At 35.6% G+C, this 21,121-nt stretch overlaps 2 protein-coding genes and 2 pseudogenes across 2 annotated transcripts; 1 reads left to right on the forward strand and 3 right to left on the reverse strand.

The window, feature by feature from the left end:
• The first annotated feature begins 1,407 nt into the window (after positions 1 to 1,407).
• Positions 1,408 to 3,932, forward strand: LOC126631563 (patatin-like protein 2). Its single transcript, XM_050301683.1, has 7 exons — positions 1,408 to 1,688; positions 1,824 to 2,005; positions 2,188 to 2,377; positions 2,477 to 2,638; positions 2,829 to 3,134; positions 3,295 to 3,467; positions 3,608 to 3,932. The coding sequence occupies exons 1-7, from the start codon at positions 1,536 to 1,538 to the stop codon at positions 3,690 to 3,692; spliced, it is 1,251 nt and encodes a 416-aa protein (XP_050157640.1). The 5' UTR covers positions 1,408 to 1,535; the 3' UTR covers positions 3,693 to 3,932.
• A 2,915-nt stretch (positions 3,933 to 6,847) lies between these two features.
• LOC126631323 (patatin-like protein 2) lies at positions 6,848 to 8,072 on the reverse strand (annotated as a pseudogene).
• A 7,305-nt stretch (positions 8,073 to 15,377) lies between these two features.
• Positions 15,378 to 17,941, reverse strand: LOC126631565 (patatin-like protein 2). The gene is made up of 7 exons (XM_050301688.1): positions 17,687 to 17,941; positions 17,084 to 17,265; positions 16,787 to 16,976; positions 16,502 to 16,663; positions 16,111 to 16,413; positions 15,825 to 15,997; positions 15,378 to 15,712 (listed from the first exon to the last, which is right to left on the reverse strand). Exons 1-7 carry the CDS (start codon positions 17,819 to 17,821, stop codon positions 15,631 to 15,633), a joined length of 1,227 nt encoding a protein of 408 aa, XP_050157645.1. The 5' UTR covers positions 17,822 to 17,941; the 3' UTR covers positions 15,378 to 15,630.
• Positions 17,942 to 20,532: 2,591 nt separating this feature from the next.
• Positions 20,533 to 20,639, reverse strand: LOC126633630 (small nucleolar RNA R71; annotated as a pseudogene).
• Positions 20,640 to 21,121: the final 482 nt, after the last annotated feature.

The raw sequence follows: 21,121 nt of genomic DNA on the forward strand, positions 1-21,121 counted from the left end.
CAGTTGCGTTCAATGAAGCCACATGATGATAAGATTCCTTGTCAAAACTGTATGCGTTATATATAGTTTGATTTGTATAAGGCGGCAATGTACATTAACAGCAAATTAAGAAGGTCAATTCGAAGGCCAAAAGTCGCTACTGTGATTGATCTATTGGCCAAAGCATTTGTAAGAAATAAAAAATTGGTCTACCATTCAATTATGTCTGCATATAACTTCAACTTGGTGGTAAAGTAATGCTGCATAATTTAATCAAGTTCTATATTGTCAAGATTTTTTTCGTGTGCTTTGATTAAAGGCGTATGTAGTATTTTGTTGTCCTGTCAGTAACCTTATACTTCAGCAATACTATAATCATTGAATGATTCTAATGCTCCTGTCAACAAGGAAGAGGAAAATAGTTTGGTTCTTTTCTTTTATACTGTGTATATATCACACTGCAGTTCAGAAAATAAATTTTTCCACAAAATTATCCAGCTTAATTGAATGCGTCCTGCAGTAACTTGGAGATATATGCTTCTTTTTAGCAGAACACGCGTGACCGATATACATAAATTTGGCTCCAATATAACTTAAGTGAAAAATTAACTTATCAGTTAACTTTGCCAAATGTTTAAACCAATTTTGTAAATCAAGTGATGTGGTTGTTGATGATTGGTTTGTTACTTAATCCTTGATTGGTTTATAAATTTAGTCTCCCTAATTAATATTATCCCTGAAATTATGTCCTGTTGAATTGGACATCATTCGGACATAAAAGTCGAGTAATGTGTGTTGAAAATTATAGTTTGTCATCTGGGGATGACTTTTTTGCCACAATATTTGTTGCAGTTTAAGAGGCCACATGAAGTCTGACCAATTCTCGTAATTGACTCGGCTCAGGATTGTATGTATATGCGTTTGCTCGAAAAACAATTCAGAACAATTAGGAGAAAATAAAATCAAGAAAGTTTGTCATGTTGAAGATTAAGAATCAAACACCAATAATGTCAATTTTGTGTGCTTAAATAGTATCACTCGTAAGACTATTATCTGTTTGATTGAATTTTCTTTACCATTCATACATGCGAGAACAGAGCCTGTACTTAAGGTGCATGAAATCACCAACTTTATTCACCAAAACATGTTCATAGTGACTTGTTCATTTAATTGTTAATATCTTACTTGTATAATTTAAATAAGATTTAAAGTGGACTATTATTCTTGAAAGTGTAATTACCTAGAAGATTCAATTGATGCCTTGATTAACTAAATATGTCCACAAGAATGCAGTAATTAATTTGAAAAGTCTGGAATAGGTCGAACTAAAACTTGTTTTGGATATATACAAGTTTTGGGTCAAAGTTGGAGGGGAAAAGATCTCTATATAAGGCGTAGATAGGTACTCAAGGTTTCTACACTCAATTATCTTGTCATCACCCCATTCTTTAAGGTTCAAATTGTTTGCTATCTGCATTTTTCTTCCAGTTCATAAATAGTACCTACTTACCGTTTCCTTCCTACGTACCCTTCCCTGACCGAGTATCATTCATAATATGTCTTCTCTTTTTTCTCAAATGGAGAGAGCAAGATCCTTTCTTCAGTCTCCCACTTATGGAAACCTCGTCACTGTTCTTAGCATTGACGGAGGTGGTATCCGAGGGATTATCCCCGGAACTATACTCAGCTTCCTGGAGTCTGAGCTTCAGGTATAAATATCAATTCAAACCCATAATTTAACTTCAAATTAAAAAATTTTAAACGTCACTTTAATTTATCTCATGCAGAATAATATGCTTGCACACTCTAACTAATCTTTACTTTAATTTGTTGGTCATATGCAGAAGCTGGATGGTGAAGGTGCAAGGCTAGCAGATTACTTTGATGTGATTGCAGGGACTAGCACAGGTGGCCTCGTGACTGCCATGCTTACTACTCCAGATGAACATGATCGTCCCTTGTTCTCTGCTAAAGATATTAACGCTTTCTATCTCGAACACTGCCCGAAAATCTTCCCCCAGGACAGGTACCTACTTAATTACAAACTTAACTTGAAATCTGTTTGAAAGGGACCTTGCATGTTCTTATAAGCTTATCATGAATACATATATACAAGTCTTGAAATCTTCTCTCTCTGCTTCTTTTCTTTCATATATTTCACATGTATATAGTGGCTAACAATCAGATATTTTTTTTCTCGTACAACAGCGCTCCACTATTTGGTAAGGCCGTGGATATGGTAAAAGCTATGACAGGACCAAAGTATGATGGGAAGTATCTACATAAGATAGTGAAGGAAAAATTAGGAGACAAACGATTGAACGACACATTGACTAACGTTGTAATCCCAACTTTTGATATAAAGCGGCTCCAACCAACCATCTTCTCCAGCTATGAGGTTGGTTAATTTTTTTATACTATTAGCTTGGAATAATTTTCTGAAAAGTTTGCTCTATCTCTACATATATTTATTTTGTATATATGTTGGTGATTTTAGGCCAAGAAGAACAGTAGCATAGATGCTTTACTCTCGGACATATGCATTGCAACTTCAGCAGCCCCAACTTATCTTCCAGCACATCATTTTGAAACAAAAACTTCCACTGGTGAAACAAGAGAATTCGATCTCATTGATGGTGCTGTCGCTGCTAATAACCCGGTATACATTAATACATAGTTGCCATGGTTAGGGAATATGGATAAATTTAATGTAAAGACCGTGTGGCTTGCCACCGGTTGTCTCCCTTTAAAAAAAAACACCTATATTTAATGTAAAAATATCTATTCATGACAATATAATTACCAACTAGAACTACGGCTTCATCTAATAATATTTGTTCATTTATCAGGCTTTGGTTGCTATAGGCGAAGTGACGAGGGAAGTCCACCAGGGAAATTCCGACTTCAGCTTTTCCATGAGACCAACTGATTATGGTCGGTTCTTAGTTGTATCGTTGGGTACTGGTTCAGCAAAATGTGAGGAGAAGTACCATGCCAATGACGTAGCTAAATGGGGTCTTGTGGCATGGTTGACCAGCGGAGGTTCTTGTCCACTGGTCGATGTATTTACCCAAGCCAGTAGTGACATGGTAGATTTTCACCTTGCCACTGTTTTCCAAGCTCTTAACTGTGAGAAAAGTTATCTCCGAATTCAGGTATGTATACATCGATCCTTCTATATATATGTTTGATATACTTACACTTTTGACAACATAACATACTTATATTGCTATATAAATCTAGATGGTATATAAATTCAAGCAACATCAATTATATGTCGAAACATATTTATGTGAGGAAAATTTATGTTTGTAGGATGATACATTGGAGAAGACAGTGTCTTCGGTGGACATTGCTACGGAGGAAAACTTGAATAATCTTATAAAAGTCGGAGAGAAATTGCTGAAAAAGCCTGTTTCTAGGGTGAATTTGGATACCGGTGTATTTGAACCAGCCCATCAATCTACAAATGAAGAGGCTCTCGTAAGGTAGATATAATTTAATCATCATTCACCAAATATCTCCACTATATACGTATTTTAGCATGATCATATGTTCATAATATTGATTAAACATTGCTGACTACTATTTGTTTTCTTAATTATTAATCAATCTATATGTGCTGCAGGATTGCTGGAATTCTGTCTAGGGAGAGGAAAGTCCGTGAAATGAGATCACCACATGGAAAGGGCGCCGTAACCAGCTCCAACTGATGATCACAACTCAGCCTGCTCTCTCTCTCACAAACACTTGTTATTCCCTTCAACAGAATTCTTTTTTTTTTTTTTGGAAAATTAGTTAATAAATACATTTTTAGTTTTTAAAAAAAAATGACACTATATAGAAAAATAGTTAACCATACGGTGAAATTAGTGCTAAACTCTTGTAATTCAGTGCTGAAATTCATTATTTTCTCTCCCAATAAAGACCACTCAACTTGTTGGTTTTGATTATTTTTCATCTTGTAATTCTTTATTTGATTATTTTTTTCATCTTTTAATTCTTTATTTGATTATTTTTTCATATATAACCAAATTATGCAAAAAAAGATTAATTAACTATTCCAATATTGCCAACTTACTAAAGTTTGAGCAGTTCCGACCAAAAAATATATAAATTTTCCATTTTGTTTCAGCCTTCTGTGTTTTTATTTCATTCCTTTGGTTGCTTGCTGGTACGAAAAATCAATCTTTAAAATCAATTCTTTGACGGGTCTATGAGAAACAAATTCAATCACGAAATGGAGTCAATCATTAGGTCAGGGTTTCCCACATTCGGAAGAAAACTATTCCAAACAAAAAAAAATTAAAAGAATAATCTAAACAGTAAGATGGATCATTTGCCCCCAACTTGACTTTATTACAATAATTTAAATATCAATAAAATTAATTACAAAAACAAAAGAGTCATGAATTTTTATCCAAAAAACAAAAGCAAAAGAATCATGGGTAGTTTGGTCATAGACTCATAGCTATAGGGCCATATATCAGTTAGGATTTGCAGCATGTCCAACGGGTAACCTTGCAAGGCGAAGCCACTTCTCTTCAGATAATAGTTCTGAAAATATGACTTTAACCCCTCAAACTCAATTTCTTTCATATAAAACCCGACATAACATTTTTACTCGAATAAAACCCAATGACTAGACTTCACATAAGCAAATTCATTAATTATGACATTTTAAAATTTTCGAATGCCTAAAATACCCCTTTTTGCATGTTTAATGTGCACAATTAAACATATGCAGATTTTAAGGAGGATTAATGATTTTACAAAAATAAAATAATAAAAAAGGCACAAATATTCTAAATGCATTGCATGTTATATGAATTTGGTTGATTCATGTTTCTCTCACTTCATAAAATTTGCTTCTAATTTGATATAGGAATTAATTTGGAAAGTTTTCTTAATCTTAATAACAATTTTCAATTTAAATATATTTTTTAATGAAATAGTCTATCTTTTAAAATATTTATCAATAAAATAATGTACCTATATATATATAATTTTTTTTTTTGCCAACTATAAATTTTTACCATAATTTACCTATATAATAATGTACCTGTTATTTAATCTTTACAACACTAATGTATCTTAAAAAATAATTTACTTATTGTTTAGTTTTAGCAAAAATAATTTACCTACTGTGTATAATTGGTGAAGCTAATGATGTACATATTGTTTAATTTTTTAAAAATTAATGTATGTACAAAAATAATTTATCTATTGTTCAAATTTTAGGATAAAAATTTACATGTTTTTATTTAACAATAATGTATCTACAATTTTATTTTTGTATGAATATAATTTACCTACTTTTTAATTTTATATGAAACTAATTTACCTACTGTGTCAGTAATGTATCTACAATTTTACATACAATATTTACCTTCTTTTTTTTTCACAACAATAGTGTATCTACAATTTTGTTTTTGTATGAATATAGTTTACCTACAATTTAACTTTTCAAAAAATGTATCTTCTATTTTATATTTTACTATCATATATATGTTTCTGTGTTCGCAAAATAATTTATCTAAAGTTATATAGTTAAGAGATATGCTAATGAATTATATTAATTCATTATTAGACTGATATAAGAAATTGTTAAAAACGTTAGCCATAATGGTTGGCTAATAATGGTTGTATGAGAACAGTTATAGAAAGTTGTGGCATAAATTGTAAATAACTTATATTAATAGGTTACTTATTTTCTTATGTGGTAATTTATTTAAATTTTGGGTTTTGATTGAATGTTTATTCATAGGTGGGTTTTTATCTGAAGTATATGAGTTGTATGGGTCTATATCTAAACAACCCATAATAGTTTTGCAAACCTGCAGAATCACAAGTTACAACTTTCTGTTACTACTAAAACTCTACCTCAGAAATTATGGAAATTTATATCTGGTTTTGGTAATTGATATGGTGTACCTAGTTAGAGCCTCTTCATTGGACTCGTGGCTCGACCCTGCAGTCTCCAAATTAACTGGTTTTTTTAAAAAGGCCTTCACCCACTTTGAGAAGATCATCAAAATTCTTCTTATCGGCTGTCCACAGAAGATACTTGTCCTGTTAATGTGCCATCCTGCATTTTTATTTAATCCGTTCAATTGTCTTATTAAAATTAATATACATATATATTCCATGCATAGTATTAAGTCGTTAACTCAGTTTAGAACCTGTTTTGGACTCCTAACAATTAAAAATGCTTATGATAATGTTTGGAGTATATATAGACTAAACGTTTTTTAGAGAAACACTTGAATTTTTAATAGAATTTTTAAACCTTACGAGCAAAACTATTCTTACAAAAGAGATTTCAAATGAGCCTTAACATAATGTTTTTTGTATCAATTTCATTTATAATCAAGGTAGTTAAATAGTAAATGTAATCTCTATGTGCAGGATTATATTTCTCATATTTTTATGAGAATTTGTTGACTGTTTGGCATGGTGTTGATCACCCGGAGTTCATTGGTGAGGGGCGTGCTCTATTTATTTTAATAAGAAAATGGGGAGAGGCGTGCTCTCAAAAAGTGTAGGACCCTTCGCCTTTGGGTTTACGGGAGGAGATAATCTCTCTTAATACTCTATTTTTCTTTTTTTTCTCTATTATTTAAAAATAAGTTTTCAACAAAAGGAATTGTAAATTGAAGATCCTTTATCTCATCAATGTAAGATGTATTTTCAACACGTCTTCTCACGTATGACGCATTTTCAAGCCTAGCACGTGGATAACATAAATTGGGTGACGTAGAACATGTGTGGCCGTTGAGCTTCATATGTGAGACAACTTGCTATGATACCATGAAAAAAGTTGAGGTTTTACTATAAAACCAATTAACAAAATGATGAGCCCAATTACTTAGAAGCACATGCAAAGATTCCTCCTCCCATCAATGTGAAATTTATTCTCAACAAATCGCCCATAGTCCATGGGCTTTATAGGGAAGAAATCTTCACTCCCATTTATTATTGTCTTTGTCACTTCACCAATTGCAACTAAAGTCTGGAATAAGATAAAAAATAATGTTGGAAGTCATTTTATTAACCAAATAACGTTTAACCTGTTAAAAAAGGTCTTGAGTTCGAATTAATTTGTATATATACCGGATTATTCGCAGCCACACCTCCATCTATAAGGTTAAAATCTTTTACATTTCCTTCTGAGTCAATTGTTTCAAAATAGTGAGCTGGGAGAAGTAGGTGCAGCTGAGGTTGCAATGCATATGTCTTAGAGTAAAGTATCAAAGCATGGTTTACTTTTCACTTGAGCGCCCAAGAAAAGCAGATATTAAATTCAGTTATATATCTTCTTTTTTTGTTGCTATAAACAGGGGAAAAAATAACAAACCTACCTCATAGCTGGAAAATATAGTTGGTTGGAGCTGTTTTATGTCAAATGTGGGAATGACAACATTCGTCAATGTCTGGTGCAGTTTTCTAAAACCAAGTTACCGCCCGGCCAAGTCATGTAGATACTTCCCATCCTATTTTGGCCGACAGGGCTTTGATAATCTTATTCATTTTCGGAAACAATGGACAACTGTTGTTTAAAACGTTAATGTTCATATTAGAAACTATATATGCCGGAAGAGAAGGTTTTTATTTTCGGTTAAGAACAATATGTTCTGTATCAATATTAAAACAAAAATTGACATGAACATGTAGACATTACTGTTTCTGGGGGGGGGGGGGGAAGATTTTGGGGCAGTGAGTGAGGTAGAAGTCCGTAATATCCTTGGCAGCAAACACCGGGCGGTTGTTCTCATCTGGGGTTGCAAGCATAGCAGTCACTAGACCACCAGTGCTTGTTCCTGCAATCACATCGAAATAGCCAGCGATTCTTGCATCCTCACCATCCAACTTCTAGGTTAATTATAAACATGAAAATCATTTTGTACCTAATCATAAATTGTTTACTAATCTCTGTAAGATAATACAGACTGGTAGGTGAGACTCCAAGCATAAGACTGGTTGGTTATGATGTGACGCCATATTGGAGGATTAATAAGAAATGCACTAAGCTTGGCCAAACTCAAACCCCGTGATATGATCATGAACTGCCTACCCTTAAAGCAAACCTCCATCAAGCATGCATCTAATATTTTAAGCTTATTATTAAGGTTATCAAGTTCTTCTGTGCAGCTGCGTTCAATGAAGCCACATGATGATAAGATTCCTTGTCAAAACTGTATGCGTTATATATAGTTCGATTCGTATAAGGCGGCAATGTACATTAGCAGCAAATTAAGAAGGTCAATTCGAAGGCCAAAAGTTGCTACTGTGATTGATCTATTGGCCAAAGCATTTGTAAGAAATAAAAAATTGGCCTACCATTCAATTATGTCTGCATATAACTTCAACTTGGTGGTAAAGTAATGCTGCATAATTTAATCAAGTTCTACATTGTCATGATATTTTCGTGTACTTTGATTAAGGGCGTATGTAGTATTTTGTTGTCCTGTCAGTAACCTTATACTTCAGCAATACTATAATCATTGAATGATTCTAATGCTCCTGTCAACAAGGAAGAGGAAAATAGTTTGGTTCTGTTTTTTTATACTGTATATATCACACTGCAGTTCAGAAAATAAATTTTTCCACAAAATTATCCAGCTGAATTGAATGTGTCCTGCAGTAACTTGGAGATATATGCTTCTCTTTAGCAGAACACGTGACTGATATACATAAATTTGGCTCCAATATAACTAAAGTGAAAATTAACTTATCAGTTAACTTTGTCTGAACTTGCTGAAGTGATGATTCAAAATTACATGTCGTGAGTGGTAGAAACTTCAGTGGTTTTTATAGCATATTCTGTGCATACATATTTAAAGCACACTACACCGCATTGAGTTGGATGAATTTTGTATAAAAAAATTGAAGAGCAAAGAATCACACAACGACTCTATTAGATGATTTGTTCGACAAGATTTGAAGGATGCAACAATAAATAATAAGATTGTTGAACTGTAATCTTGTCTTGGCCCAAAGATAATAGATCCAGCCAATGCACAAGGAAAGATGCATGTACATACTAGAGAATTCTAGCAAAGTTCAAGTTGGTGGAAGAGTCTAGAAGAATGGTGAGGATTCTACCAACATACAAGATTAGTGTAGATAATTCTAGCTTAGGAAGGTAGTGGAATTATCTAGATATCTCAAGAATGATGCTCCCATGCTTCTCCAAGGTTCCATCCATGCCTATAAAAGGAGAAGGCATCCACACCATTTGTAGTAACCAAGAGAACAAGTAGTAAGAATAAAAAATTTGTGTAATACTTTGAGTGTTCTTTCTTTCTCTTGCCTATCAATTCCGCTGCATTACATTCTTCTTTGTGAGATAAACATCTCCAAAGTAGTGAAGTCTTTTTAAGCCCCAACAAAGTGGTATCAGAGCTATGGCTAGCAACGCTATGGCAACCTTCCAAGTTCCAGTGCTCGATAACAACAACTTCGATAATTGGAGTATCAAAATGAAGGCCCTTTTGGGAGCACACGATGTATGGGAAGTCGTGGAGAAAGGCTACACTGAACCAGAAGATGAAGCTACTATGTCTCAACCCCAGAAGGAGAGTTTGAAAGATTCAAGAAAGAGAGACAAGAAGGCTCTCTACCTCATCTACCAAGCATTAGATGACAATGGCTTTGAGAAGGTCTCGAGTGCAACCTTTGCCAAGCAAGCATGGGAGAAGCTTCAAACCTCTTACAAAGGAGCTGAACAAGTGAAAAAGGTTCGTCTTCAAGTATTAAGAGGTGAGTTCGAATCTCTACAAATGAAAGGGTCTGAAACAATCTCCGATTATTTCTCAAGAGTCTTAGCTGTTTCGAATCAATTAAAAAGAAACGGAGAAAAGTTAGAAGATGTTAGAATTATGGAGAAGATACTACGCTCGTTGGACCCTAAATTCGAGCACATTGTCGTGAAGATTGAAGAAACTAAAAACTTGGAAGAAATTAGTATAGAGCAATTAATGGGTTCGCTACAAGCATATGAAGAGAAACATAAGAAGAGGTAAGGGAATGATGAGCAGCTCCTTAAGACGCATGTTCAGCCAAAGAAGAAAGAAGAAAGCTTCGACAACAAGAGAAGCCAATACGAAAAAAAGTCATGGCCGAGGTCGTGGACGTGGGCATGGACATGGACATGGACGTGGTTGGAACTTCAATAACCATAACAACTACGAAAAACGAGGAAGATCAACAAAAGGTCGTGGAAAATGACGCTCAAACTTGAGGTATGAAAAATCTCAAGTTCAATGCTATAATTGTCAAAAGTTCGGGCATTATACTTGGGAATGTAGAGCTCCAAACAACAGACTTGATGAGAAGGTCAATTATGTGAAAGAAGAGAAAGAAGAGAATGGCGTTGTGCTACTAGCATGCAAGAACAATGATGGAGACCAAGACTATACATGGTACCTTGACACCAGTGTTAACAACCACATGTGAGGAAGAAAAAGCATGTTCGTAGAGCTCAACGAATCGGTGAGTGGCAACATTTCTTTTGGAGATGAATCCAAAATACCTGTAAAAGGAGAAGGTAACATCCTTATTCCCCTGAAAAATGGTGGTCACCAATTAATTTCAAATGTCTACTACGTGCCCAATATGAAAAGCAACATTTTTAGCTTGGGTCAACTCTTGTAAAAGGTTATGATATTCACATGAAAAATTATAGCCTTTTTCTTAGAGATGACAAAGAAAGATTAATTGCCAAGGTGAAAATGTCAAAGAATAGGATGTTTCCTATGAATATTCAAAATGTTGTTGCAAAGTGCCAAACATGTTACAAAGACACATCCTGGGTTTGGCATCTTCATTTTGGGCATCTTAACTTTGGGGGACTGGAGTTATTATCTAAAAAGGAGATGGTGAGAGGTTTACCGTGTATTAGTCACCCTGACCAAGTTTGCGAAGGATGTTTACTTGGAAAATAGTTCAGGAAATTTCCAAGGAGTCGACCACAAGAGCCCAGAAGCCACTCAAGCTCATTCACACCGAAGTGTGTGGTCCAATAAAACCAAGCTCTTTGGATAAAAATAATTATTTCCTTCTCTTCATTGATGATTTTTCAAGGAAAACCTGGGTATATTTCCTGAAGCATAAATCATAAGTCTTTGGAGAATTCAAGAAGTTCAAAGCCGTTGTAGAAAAGGAGAGTGGTTGTAAGATCAAAGCCATGAGATTTGATTGAGGAAGAGAATTCACTTTGAAGGAATTTCAAGAATTCTGTGAAGCATTCACTTCGAAGGAATTTCAAGAATTCTGTGAAACCAATGGAATTCGTCAACCTTTGACAGTTCCAAAATCCCTCAACAAAATGGTGTGGCAAAAAGAAAAAATCGAACTATCCTCGACATGGCTCGAAGCATGCTCAAAAGCAAGAGATTGCCTAAGGAGTTGTGGGAAAAAGTTGTAGCATGTGCTGTCTACCTATCCAATTGGTCTCCAACAAGGAGTGTATGGGGAAAGACTCGCAAGAAGCATGGAGTGGAAGAAAGTCAGGTATTTCTCATCTAAGAGTTTTTGGAAGCATAGCCCATGTACATGTACCAGACGAGAGGAGAACCAAGCTCGACGACAAAAGTGAGAAGTTGATCTTCATCGGATATGATTCAAATTTAAAAGGCTATAAGTTGTATAATCCGAATAATGGGAAGATGGTGATCAGTCAAGATGTGATGTTTGATGAAAAAAGAGAATGGGATTTTGACTCTCATGCAAGTGATCTCAGCTTCTTTCCTCAGTTTGAAGAAGATAATGAACAAGGGATGATGAAGCAAGTAAGAGAGGTTCAACAAGAATCCACTACTACACCTGCTTCACCAACATCAACCAATTATGGTAATTCACCAGCATCAGCATCGTCAAGTGGAAGCCTAAATGAAAAAGAAATACCACGCACAAAAAGTATATGAGATCTCTATGAGGTAGCTGAAAGACTTGATAATCCTGCAATTTTCTGTCTCTTTGCTGATTGTGAACCAGTCGACTTCCAAGAAGCAGTGCAAGATACTAAGTGGAGGAAAGCAATGGATGAAGAAATTGAAGCAATCCAGAAGAATGATACATGGGAACTTGCTATTCTTCGGAAATGACACAAAGCCATCGGAGTTAAGTGGGTGTACAAGACAAAGAAAAATGCCAACGGAGAGGTCCAAAGATACAAGGCGAGACTAGTGACGAACGGCTATAGTCAAAGAGTCGGAATCGACTATGATGAGGTATTTACACCCGTTGCTCATTTGGAAACGATGCAATTACTAATTTCTTTGGCAACTCAAAACAAATGGAAGATTCAACAAATGGATGTGAAGTCCGCCTTCCTAAATGGAGTTCTTGAACAAGAAGTCTACATTAAGCAACCGTCAGGCTATGAAATCAAAAGGTATGAAGACAAAGTTCTGAAGCTAAAGAAAGCCCTCTATGGGTTCAAACAAGCCCCATGAGTATGGAATAGTCGCATTGACAAGTACTTTCAAGAAAACAACTTCACCAAGTGTCCTCATGAACATGCTCTCTACGTCAAAGTCAAAGATGGAGATATTTTGATTGTGTGCTTATATGTGGATGATCTAATCTTCACCAGGAGTAATCCAAGCATGTTTGAAGAGTTCAAGAAAGTGATGACCAAAGAATTCAAGATGATCGACACCAGGTTAATGGCATACTACCTAGGCATTGAAGTCAAGCAAAATGAAGAAGGCATCTTTATCTCCCAAGAAAGCTACACAAAGGAGATACTGAAAAGTTCAAAATGGACTACTGCAAGCCCATAAGCACGCCAGTGGAGTGCGGAGTCTAACTAACCAAGCATGACAAAGGAGAAAGGGTAGATTCAACATTTTTCAAAAGTCTAGTTGAAAGCTTGCGCTACTTCACTTGCATAAGACCAGATATTCTCTATGCCGTCGGATTAGTCTGTCGCCACATGGAGAATCCCACAATTACACATTTGAAGACCACCAAAAAAATTCTTCGATACCTTAAAGGTACTATTAACTTTGGCTTGTTCTATTCAAGTTCCGATAACTACAAACTTGTTAGATATAGCGATAGTGATTGGGCAGGAGATTCCGACGATAGAAAAAGTACTATTGGATTTGTTTTTTTCATGGGAGACACTGCATTCACATGGATGTCGAAGAAGCAACCGATTGTCACACTATCTACATGTGAAGCTAAATACGTAGCTACTGCCGCATGCGTCTATCATGCAATTTAGATGAGAAACTTGCTGAAAGAATTAAGCATGCCACAAGAAGAGCCAACAGAGATCTATGTCGACCACAAGTCTGCAATAGCTCTTGCAAAGAATCTAGTATTCCATGACAGGAGTAAGCACATAGATACCCGCTATCACTACATAAGAGAGTGCATTGCAAGAAAGGATGTGCAAGTGGAATACGTGAAGTCACAAGACTAAGTCGCCGACATATTCACCAAACCACTCAGGCAAGAAGACTTTGTCAGATTGAGGAACACAATCGGCGTCACAAGACAAGATTAAGAGGGGATGTTGAATTGTAATCTTGTCTTGGCCCAAAAGATAATGGATCCAACCCATGCACAAAGAAAGATCCATGTACATGCTAGAGAATTCTAGCAAAGTTCAAGTTGGAGGAAGAGTCTAGAAGAATAGTGAGGATTCCACCAACATACAAGATTAGTGTAGATAATTCTAGCTTAGGAAGGTAGTGGAATTATCTAGATATCTCAAGAATGATGCTCCCATGCTTCTCCAAGGTTCCATCCATGCCTATAAAAGGAGAAGACATCCACATCATTTGTAGTAACCAAGAGAGCAAGTAGGAAGAAGTGAGAGTGTCAAGTAAGAAGTAAGAAGAAGCAACAAAGCTTCTAAGAGTGTTTGAGTGTTTCCTCTTGTACTAAGTTTGTGTGAGAATAAAAATTTTGTGTAATACTTTGAGTGTTATTTCTTTCTTTTGCCTATCAATTCCGCTGCATTACATTCATCTTTGTGAGATAAACATCTCCAAAGTAGTGAAGTTGTTTTTAAGCCACAACAAAGATTGCAGTATATTCACGAGATTAACGAGTCTGCAATATCTCCAACATATAAAGTTTCGTTAGCTATACTCCAGTCATTTACTGAAGGAAAAACAAGTGCAACTATGCACAGTAAACTACAAGAAAGTACATATAAGGAATACATAATCAGAAAGATATGATTTCATAATTACACTTTGCTGGAAATCTGGGATTGACCAGATTTGTCGGAATTACTTCTTCACTCCAGTCATTTATTGAATAAAAAACAAGTGCAACTATGCACAGATGAGTGAAAAACTCAAATTCAATAAATAAAACAGATAGATACTCCTGAAGTAACAATCTACGACAGTTAATTGGTTAGAAAGCTAAGCTTGAGAATAAGCTGCAACTAGCCTCGCATTATTGCTGAAAACTCACACTTGCCGGACTGTACAAGTTAAGTTAGGGACAATATCAGTGTTGATTAGTAGTGTACCGCCGATCCACCTCTCTGAAAATGCAGGTTTTGTTAAGAACCAGAGGAAAACCATCCCTAGTTACTCATCTGCAATGCTTAAGATGCTATTAAAAACCAAAAAGATAGCCATCCCTAGCTAGTGATCCATGCTCAATGTTTTACTGATCATTATGTTTAAATAATTAATTTTTGTTCATGTCTGATGCTGTGCTTTTTTTTTTGGGGGGGGGGGGGGGGTGTTCATTTGAAAAACAAAAAAACAAAAAGGGGAGCTTGTACTTTCTGACTGCTTCATATATATTGATGCCAATAAAAACCAGTTCTTCCACGCATTTGGTTGTTCATGTTACTATAAAAAAAATGGTCTAAATTAGTTAGTGCAAACCCTAGAGGCCAAGTTAGATGGTGGCCGGCCTTCTTCTTTTACCAAATATGACTTTATCCCTTTAATTTTGGCCTTCTTCTTTTACCAAATATGACTTTATCCCTTTATTTTAAAGTAGCTGCGCACTTAAACTAAGCTTGTGGACTTGTTGGTAACAGTCACATTCCAACTTGACTAATTCAAAATTGTATTAATATTGTCTCATTCCAACTGACCAAAGAGTCAAGTTAATTTGTGACAACGTTTCCAACAGTGATGTATCTACAATTCTGCATGCAACATTAATACCTTTATTACAGAGAAAAAAAAACCCTCAAACCTTTTGTTTAAACAACAAGGAACAAAGTGCCAAACAAGAAAACTTCTTAAAGTTGAATGTTGTAATATCACTCTCTAGAGAATATACTAAGAAGAGTAGGTGAATTTATGGTCGTTTTATCGAAAGAGCTCCCAAAGGTCTCGCCACAAGTGCGTGCATAATGTAACACAGAAATATTGGTGATAATTTATAGACAAGTAGACACGGAAAGGAATTTTTGCTTGCAATATACTTTTAATTTTAATTTTGATGAATCACAACAAAATAATAGAATTAAGGAATACATTTGCAACCCCACCGGGGATTTATTCGATTACATAAAGAATATTAAAGAATTTAGTATGTTGGATTATTGGCTCCTCCCATACCTAAAAACTTACAGACATTGAATTTACTACTTGAAAAATATACTGAATCAAAGAATCATGAGCTGTGTACACAAAGATTAAAATGTGTATTTGATGATCAGTTGGGTTTTGCAGTACATTGACCCTGTGGCGACTTTGCAAGACGAAGCCACTTCTCTTCAGAGAGTAGTTTTGCAAACCTGCAAAGCATAAGTTACAATATTTAGATTTTGGATGAATTAAAAATCAGAGCAGATATTAGCTTATAGAACGTGGAAATATATATTGGGAATTGATATATCATCTGTACACCTTATAAGAGCTTCTTCATTAGTCTCATGATTACAAGCTTCGAATTTTCCTGTCTCTAAATTAACCCTAGAAACAGGTTGTTTCAATAGGCCTTCACCAACTTTCACAAGATTGTCCAAATTCTTCTCTGTTGCTATATCCATAGAAGATACGTCCCCATGCAGCTTGTCATCCTGCGTATTATTTTTTTTCATTCAAATGTAATTTGTTAGTAAATCTAAACCTTCAACCTTAGTCTTGACTCCAATAATTATTTTATGCATATTAGTCGAATATATAAGTATACCTGAATTCGAAGGTAATTTTTCTCCGAGTGAAGGGCTTGGAAAACCACAGAAAGGTTCAGATCAACCATATCAGCACTTGCGTGACTGAAAACATTGATGATCGGTGTCGAGCCTCCGCTGGTTAACCAATTCAATAAGCCCCATTTAGCAGCATCATGTGCATCATATTTCAATTCAGCTTTTGGTGAGCCAGTTCCTAATGATATGACTAGATATCGTCCATAATCCATAGGTTTGATAGGAAAGAAGTCCGGGCTCCCCCTGATTATTTGCTTTGTCACTTCACCAATAGCAACTAAAGTCTGAAAATTGTCTTGAAGTTATTTTCCTGAACAATATTTATTCTAAAAGAATCTAATATTCATTATTTGATCCATTTATAATATGTACCGGATTATTTGCAGCCACTCCACCATCGATTAGGTTGAATTCTCTAACATTTCCGTTGTGGTCCTTGGTTTCAAAATAATGAGCTGGAAGATAAGTTGGTGCTGCTGAGGTTGCAATGCATATGTCTGAGACTAAGGCATCAAAAGATGGCTTATGTTTCACCTGATCGATCGCCCAAGAAAAGTGGATATTATAAATCAGCGACAGTTATATGTCCAGCAAGGCATGTAAGGGTAAAATTAAACCTTGAGAACAAATCAAATAGGTGAAGAGAAGAAAGTGAACCTCAAAGCTAGAAAAGATTGTGGGCTGGAGATTCTTTATGTCAAATGTAGGAATGACAACATTAGTCAATGTCTGGTGGAGCTTTTTTTCACCAAGCTTTTGCCTAACCAAGCTATGCAGATACTTCCCATTGTACTTTGGTCCTGTTAGACTTTTGATAATCTTCGTAATATAAGGAAACAACCAACAACTGTCAATTATTAAACCTAAGATTAGAAACCAGGAAGAAAGTATTTATATCCAGAAACGTTACAATATGCAAATTAGTTATATCAAAGTTATGCAAATTAACATTACGTATTCTGGGGGAAGATTTTAGGGATCTCAGTAAGGTAGAAATCCTTTATATCTTTGGCAGCAAATACAGGACGGTTATTCTCATCTGGAGTTGTTAGCATGGCAGTCACAAGACCACCTGTACTTGTTCCTGAAATCACATCAAAATAGTCGGCAAGTCTTGCATCCTCACCATCCAGCTTCTGCAACATGATCAACAAAAATATAGATTAGTAATTAAATTGATATACGACATTAATTCCTTTTGCAACAGTTGTTAATAAAATATAGAGTACTAGCATTATAAGACAGATGGTTAAGAAGCTGGATAACCATACTACGCATGCAAGGTGAAGATGACCAAATATGTATACTAGCACGTTAAGGTTAAAGCATCGGACTCAAAATTGAATGGTAACGTTTGATTGAGAAGTCTTGAATTTTATGTCTTGTGATGCAAGGCTTAAAAAACACACAGTGAGGTTATGCGTATATCCTCATAAACTAGCAATGCATACTGGATGCATGATTTGCACATGAATGTTTTTTGTGAAATGCAAGTCGTAAAACATTTATATCTAAATATTCCCCGCATGAGATTAACCTAAGATATTCATATTCTACCTGAAGCTCAGATTCTAGGAAAGCAAGGATGGTTCCTGGGATAAGTCCTCTTATTCCACCCCCATCAATGCTTAGAACAGTGATTAGGTTTCCATAAGTTGGGGGCTGAAGGGGAATGCTAGTGGTTCTTTCCATGACACTTGAGAGTTTTGAAATGCTGCTGCGTATATAAAAGGGAGCTGAAGAGAATGAGTCTGAACTTAGAAAATGCTTTAGAAAAATAGCTAGCTAGAGTTCTTTGGTGAGTTTTCATTTAAGAGAAGTATAGGTATTTATAGACTCCCTACTACACTCATTTTCCAAGCGATAACCAAGTCAATGGATTACATACCACCCCCAAAAATGATCAAATAAACAAGAATGTCAATATGTATGCAATGCAAAATTTGACCCGGTTTGTATATTTCTTGGATATGGTCTGAGTTGAACGCGGCATCTTTTCTAAACAACAAAACGATATATAATTAACTAATTGTTCATATCTAGTCCAGCTGTGCCCTGTGTGCTAGAGAGAAAATGTTCATTGCTTCCCTAGCTAGGTCATGGACAAACATATATATTTGAGAATTCAAGACTTGTAGGTGAGACTCCAGGAGAATTGTAGGTAAGAGTGATTATTAGGTGAAACAACTGAGGTTAGAAAACATAAAGGAAACAGCTTGTTAGACCAAACCTCTGCTCATGAAATTTGCCTAACATCTAAAGTAAACTCCATCAAGCAAACTAGTACTGCTTTAGATTTGTAATTATTAAATCAGTTTCTTTTGTGCGGCCAACACACTATGAAGGAATCATGATAAGATTGATGCTGCATTCAAAGGTTTAGTAGAATATCATATCATATATAACGCGCTACAATTAGTTTGATTCGCAAAAGCCGGCGATAGCAGGTTTACATGGTCAATTAGGATGAACAACAGTGGAACAGAGTAGTCAAAATCATGCATGATGATAAAAAGAGATGTATGGTATCTCAAGGACATGTCCATAATTTAGTCATATTCTATGGTTATATGTGTCTCCTGTACCTTGATTAGGACGGAAATTATTGACCTATAACCTATCTTGCAGTATTATCTTGTTAACATTATGGATCTGGATCATCATTGCATCATCTTCTACTATTATACAGTATTCTGGATACAGGGAAAAGAAATCATTTTGCTCCATTTCTCATTGTCCCATACCGTATAGTTTTTCCCCTGACTATAAATTTGGAATTTTTTACTGGTCATTCATTTCCTGGCACCTTCCCTAAGATAAAGTTTGCAAGGAAACTAAATCAGGGGGGGTAATTAGCTGTCAGAGGCTGGCTGAAGCTAATCCCTGCAGCTTAGTTCCTCATCAATTAAGAATTCACTGCATTTCTAATCTTATCCGGATACAACAGAGTTCTGTAATCTTTGTTCTGGTGCGTAAATAGGATGGCGGCTTCTTATAGTTGTATTGGATACTCTTGCATACGTACAAAGATTTCTTTTCTACGTTAAGTCTGATTCAGGCTTTTGGCCTTTTCATCATTTTTCCCCATATGAAAACAACTTCAACTTAATTATTTGTGCCCTAGGGTAACCGGAAGACATAAGAATGCTGTGTTGAAATGATAATTCAAGATATGTACATGCATAAGCAGTCCAAATTAGTACACGCGTGTTCAAATTTTTTTCCTAAGATTCAGATAATCCATGATGAACGAATGAGAAAGAAAAGGATGCACAGATGCAAAAATATGGTAAGAAAGTATGGTTAACTGAGTCTGCAAAACTATACTGTTCACTGTCGACTCAGTAACATATGTTTTTCCTCCACCAGGTGGATGTCACGCTGAGGAAAAAAATGTGTATCACTGATCAAGAATTTTCTATGGTTTAACCCTTGTTTTACAAATGGTAAAAATCACCATCAAGAAATTGGCGCCGTTGTCGGGGACTGTGCCAACAGTTTCCGAGCTTTTGTGTTTATTTTTCTTATGCTTATGTTTATGTCTTATTTTTATTAATCATTAAATTTAAAAAAAAAAACAGCAATTAATTTAGTTGAGTTTTGATCTTTGATTAAGTGTGGTGGATGTGTGGTGTGAGATTTTTGTCTTTGTTTAACTAACTAGTGGTTGCCAATTTGCATAAATTGTGTTTTTGATTCATCTAGGTTTACTTACTTTCTTTTCCTTTTTGTTGTTTAATTAGTTTCTGTTAAGTTTTATTTTATTTTACTTTTATTTTTATTGTGGCTTAATATTTTTGTTGTTTGTTCAGGTGTAGTATATGGTGATTGGAACAAGGTCTAAGAATCAAGTGTTTATTCCTTACGACCCTGAACCAGAGAGAAGTGCAAGGAAGTTAGCTAGAGAAAGATATTTAGCACAAGATTCCAACCTTTGTGATACTTTTCTTGAGGAGTTGTTCCGTGATCCTGAGAGCAGCATATCTATTTTCCAACCTTTGGCACCAGTTGCACACATGGCCCTAGCCTTACCTGTGGCAGGTCAACCTTTAAGGAATTCATTGGCAGCGAGAATCAATGCAGTGCCAAGGTGCATTATATATCCAGATGTGGAATATGGGACAACCTTTGAAATCAAACCTCACATCCTCAACATATTGCCATCCTTTCATGGGTTGCCAAACAGTGATCCCAACATGCATTTGGCTGATTTTATTGAGGCATGTGACAACACCATAATAAGAGGTTTCTCTTCTGAAGCTATCAAGTTACGCTTGTTCCCATTCTCTTTGAAGGACAAAGCCAAGGCGTGGCTGCATTCTCTGCCTGCCAATAGCATTACAACATGGACAGAATTGCAAGAAAAATTTCTCAATAAGTTTTTTCCTTCTTCCAAGAATCTTGCACTCAAGAAAGAGATATTGGCTTTCGCTCAAAAGCCAAACGAGTCTTTCCATGAAGCTTGGGAACGGTATAATGAGATGTACACAAAATGTCCTCATGCTGGGTTTGATTCTAACCTTCAAATGAACATATTTTATGATGGTCTCAATGCCACCACCAAGAGTCAAGTGAATGCATCTGCTGAATGGTCTCAATGCTGGGTTTGATATGATGGCTTCTGAATCCCAACAATGGACAGAAGAACAAACACAAAATAGGGGATTTTTTGAGATTTCTCAGAGTTCTCCTAATGTTTCTGCTCAAATTGCTAAAATGGAAAAGAATTTTTATGCCAAGTTTGCTGCCTTAATGCAGGTCTCTTCCATGCCCAATGCCCAAAAAGCGTGCATCATTTGTAGTGAGACAACTCATGACATCACTTAATGCCCCAACAAGGATAGCTACCCTGAGCTTGTGCAAGAGCATGTGAATATGGTGAATAATTTCATTAGACCCAGAAGTGACCCTTATTCCAATACATATAATCCTGGGTGGAAGAACCATCCCAATCTTAGTTGGGGTGGCAACCAACAGCCACGTCAATACCAA

Source organism: Malus sylvestris, chromosome 8 (assembly GCF_916048215.2).
Source record: "Malus sylvestris chromosome 8, drMalSylv7.2, whole genome shotgun sequence".
NCBI lineage: Eukaryota > Viridiplantae > Streptophyta > Magnoliopsida > Rosales > Rosaceae > Malus > Malus sylvestris.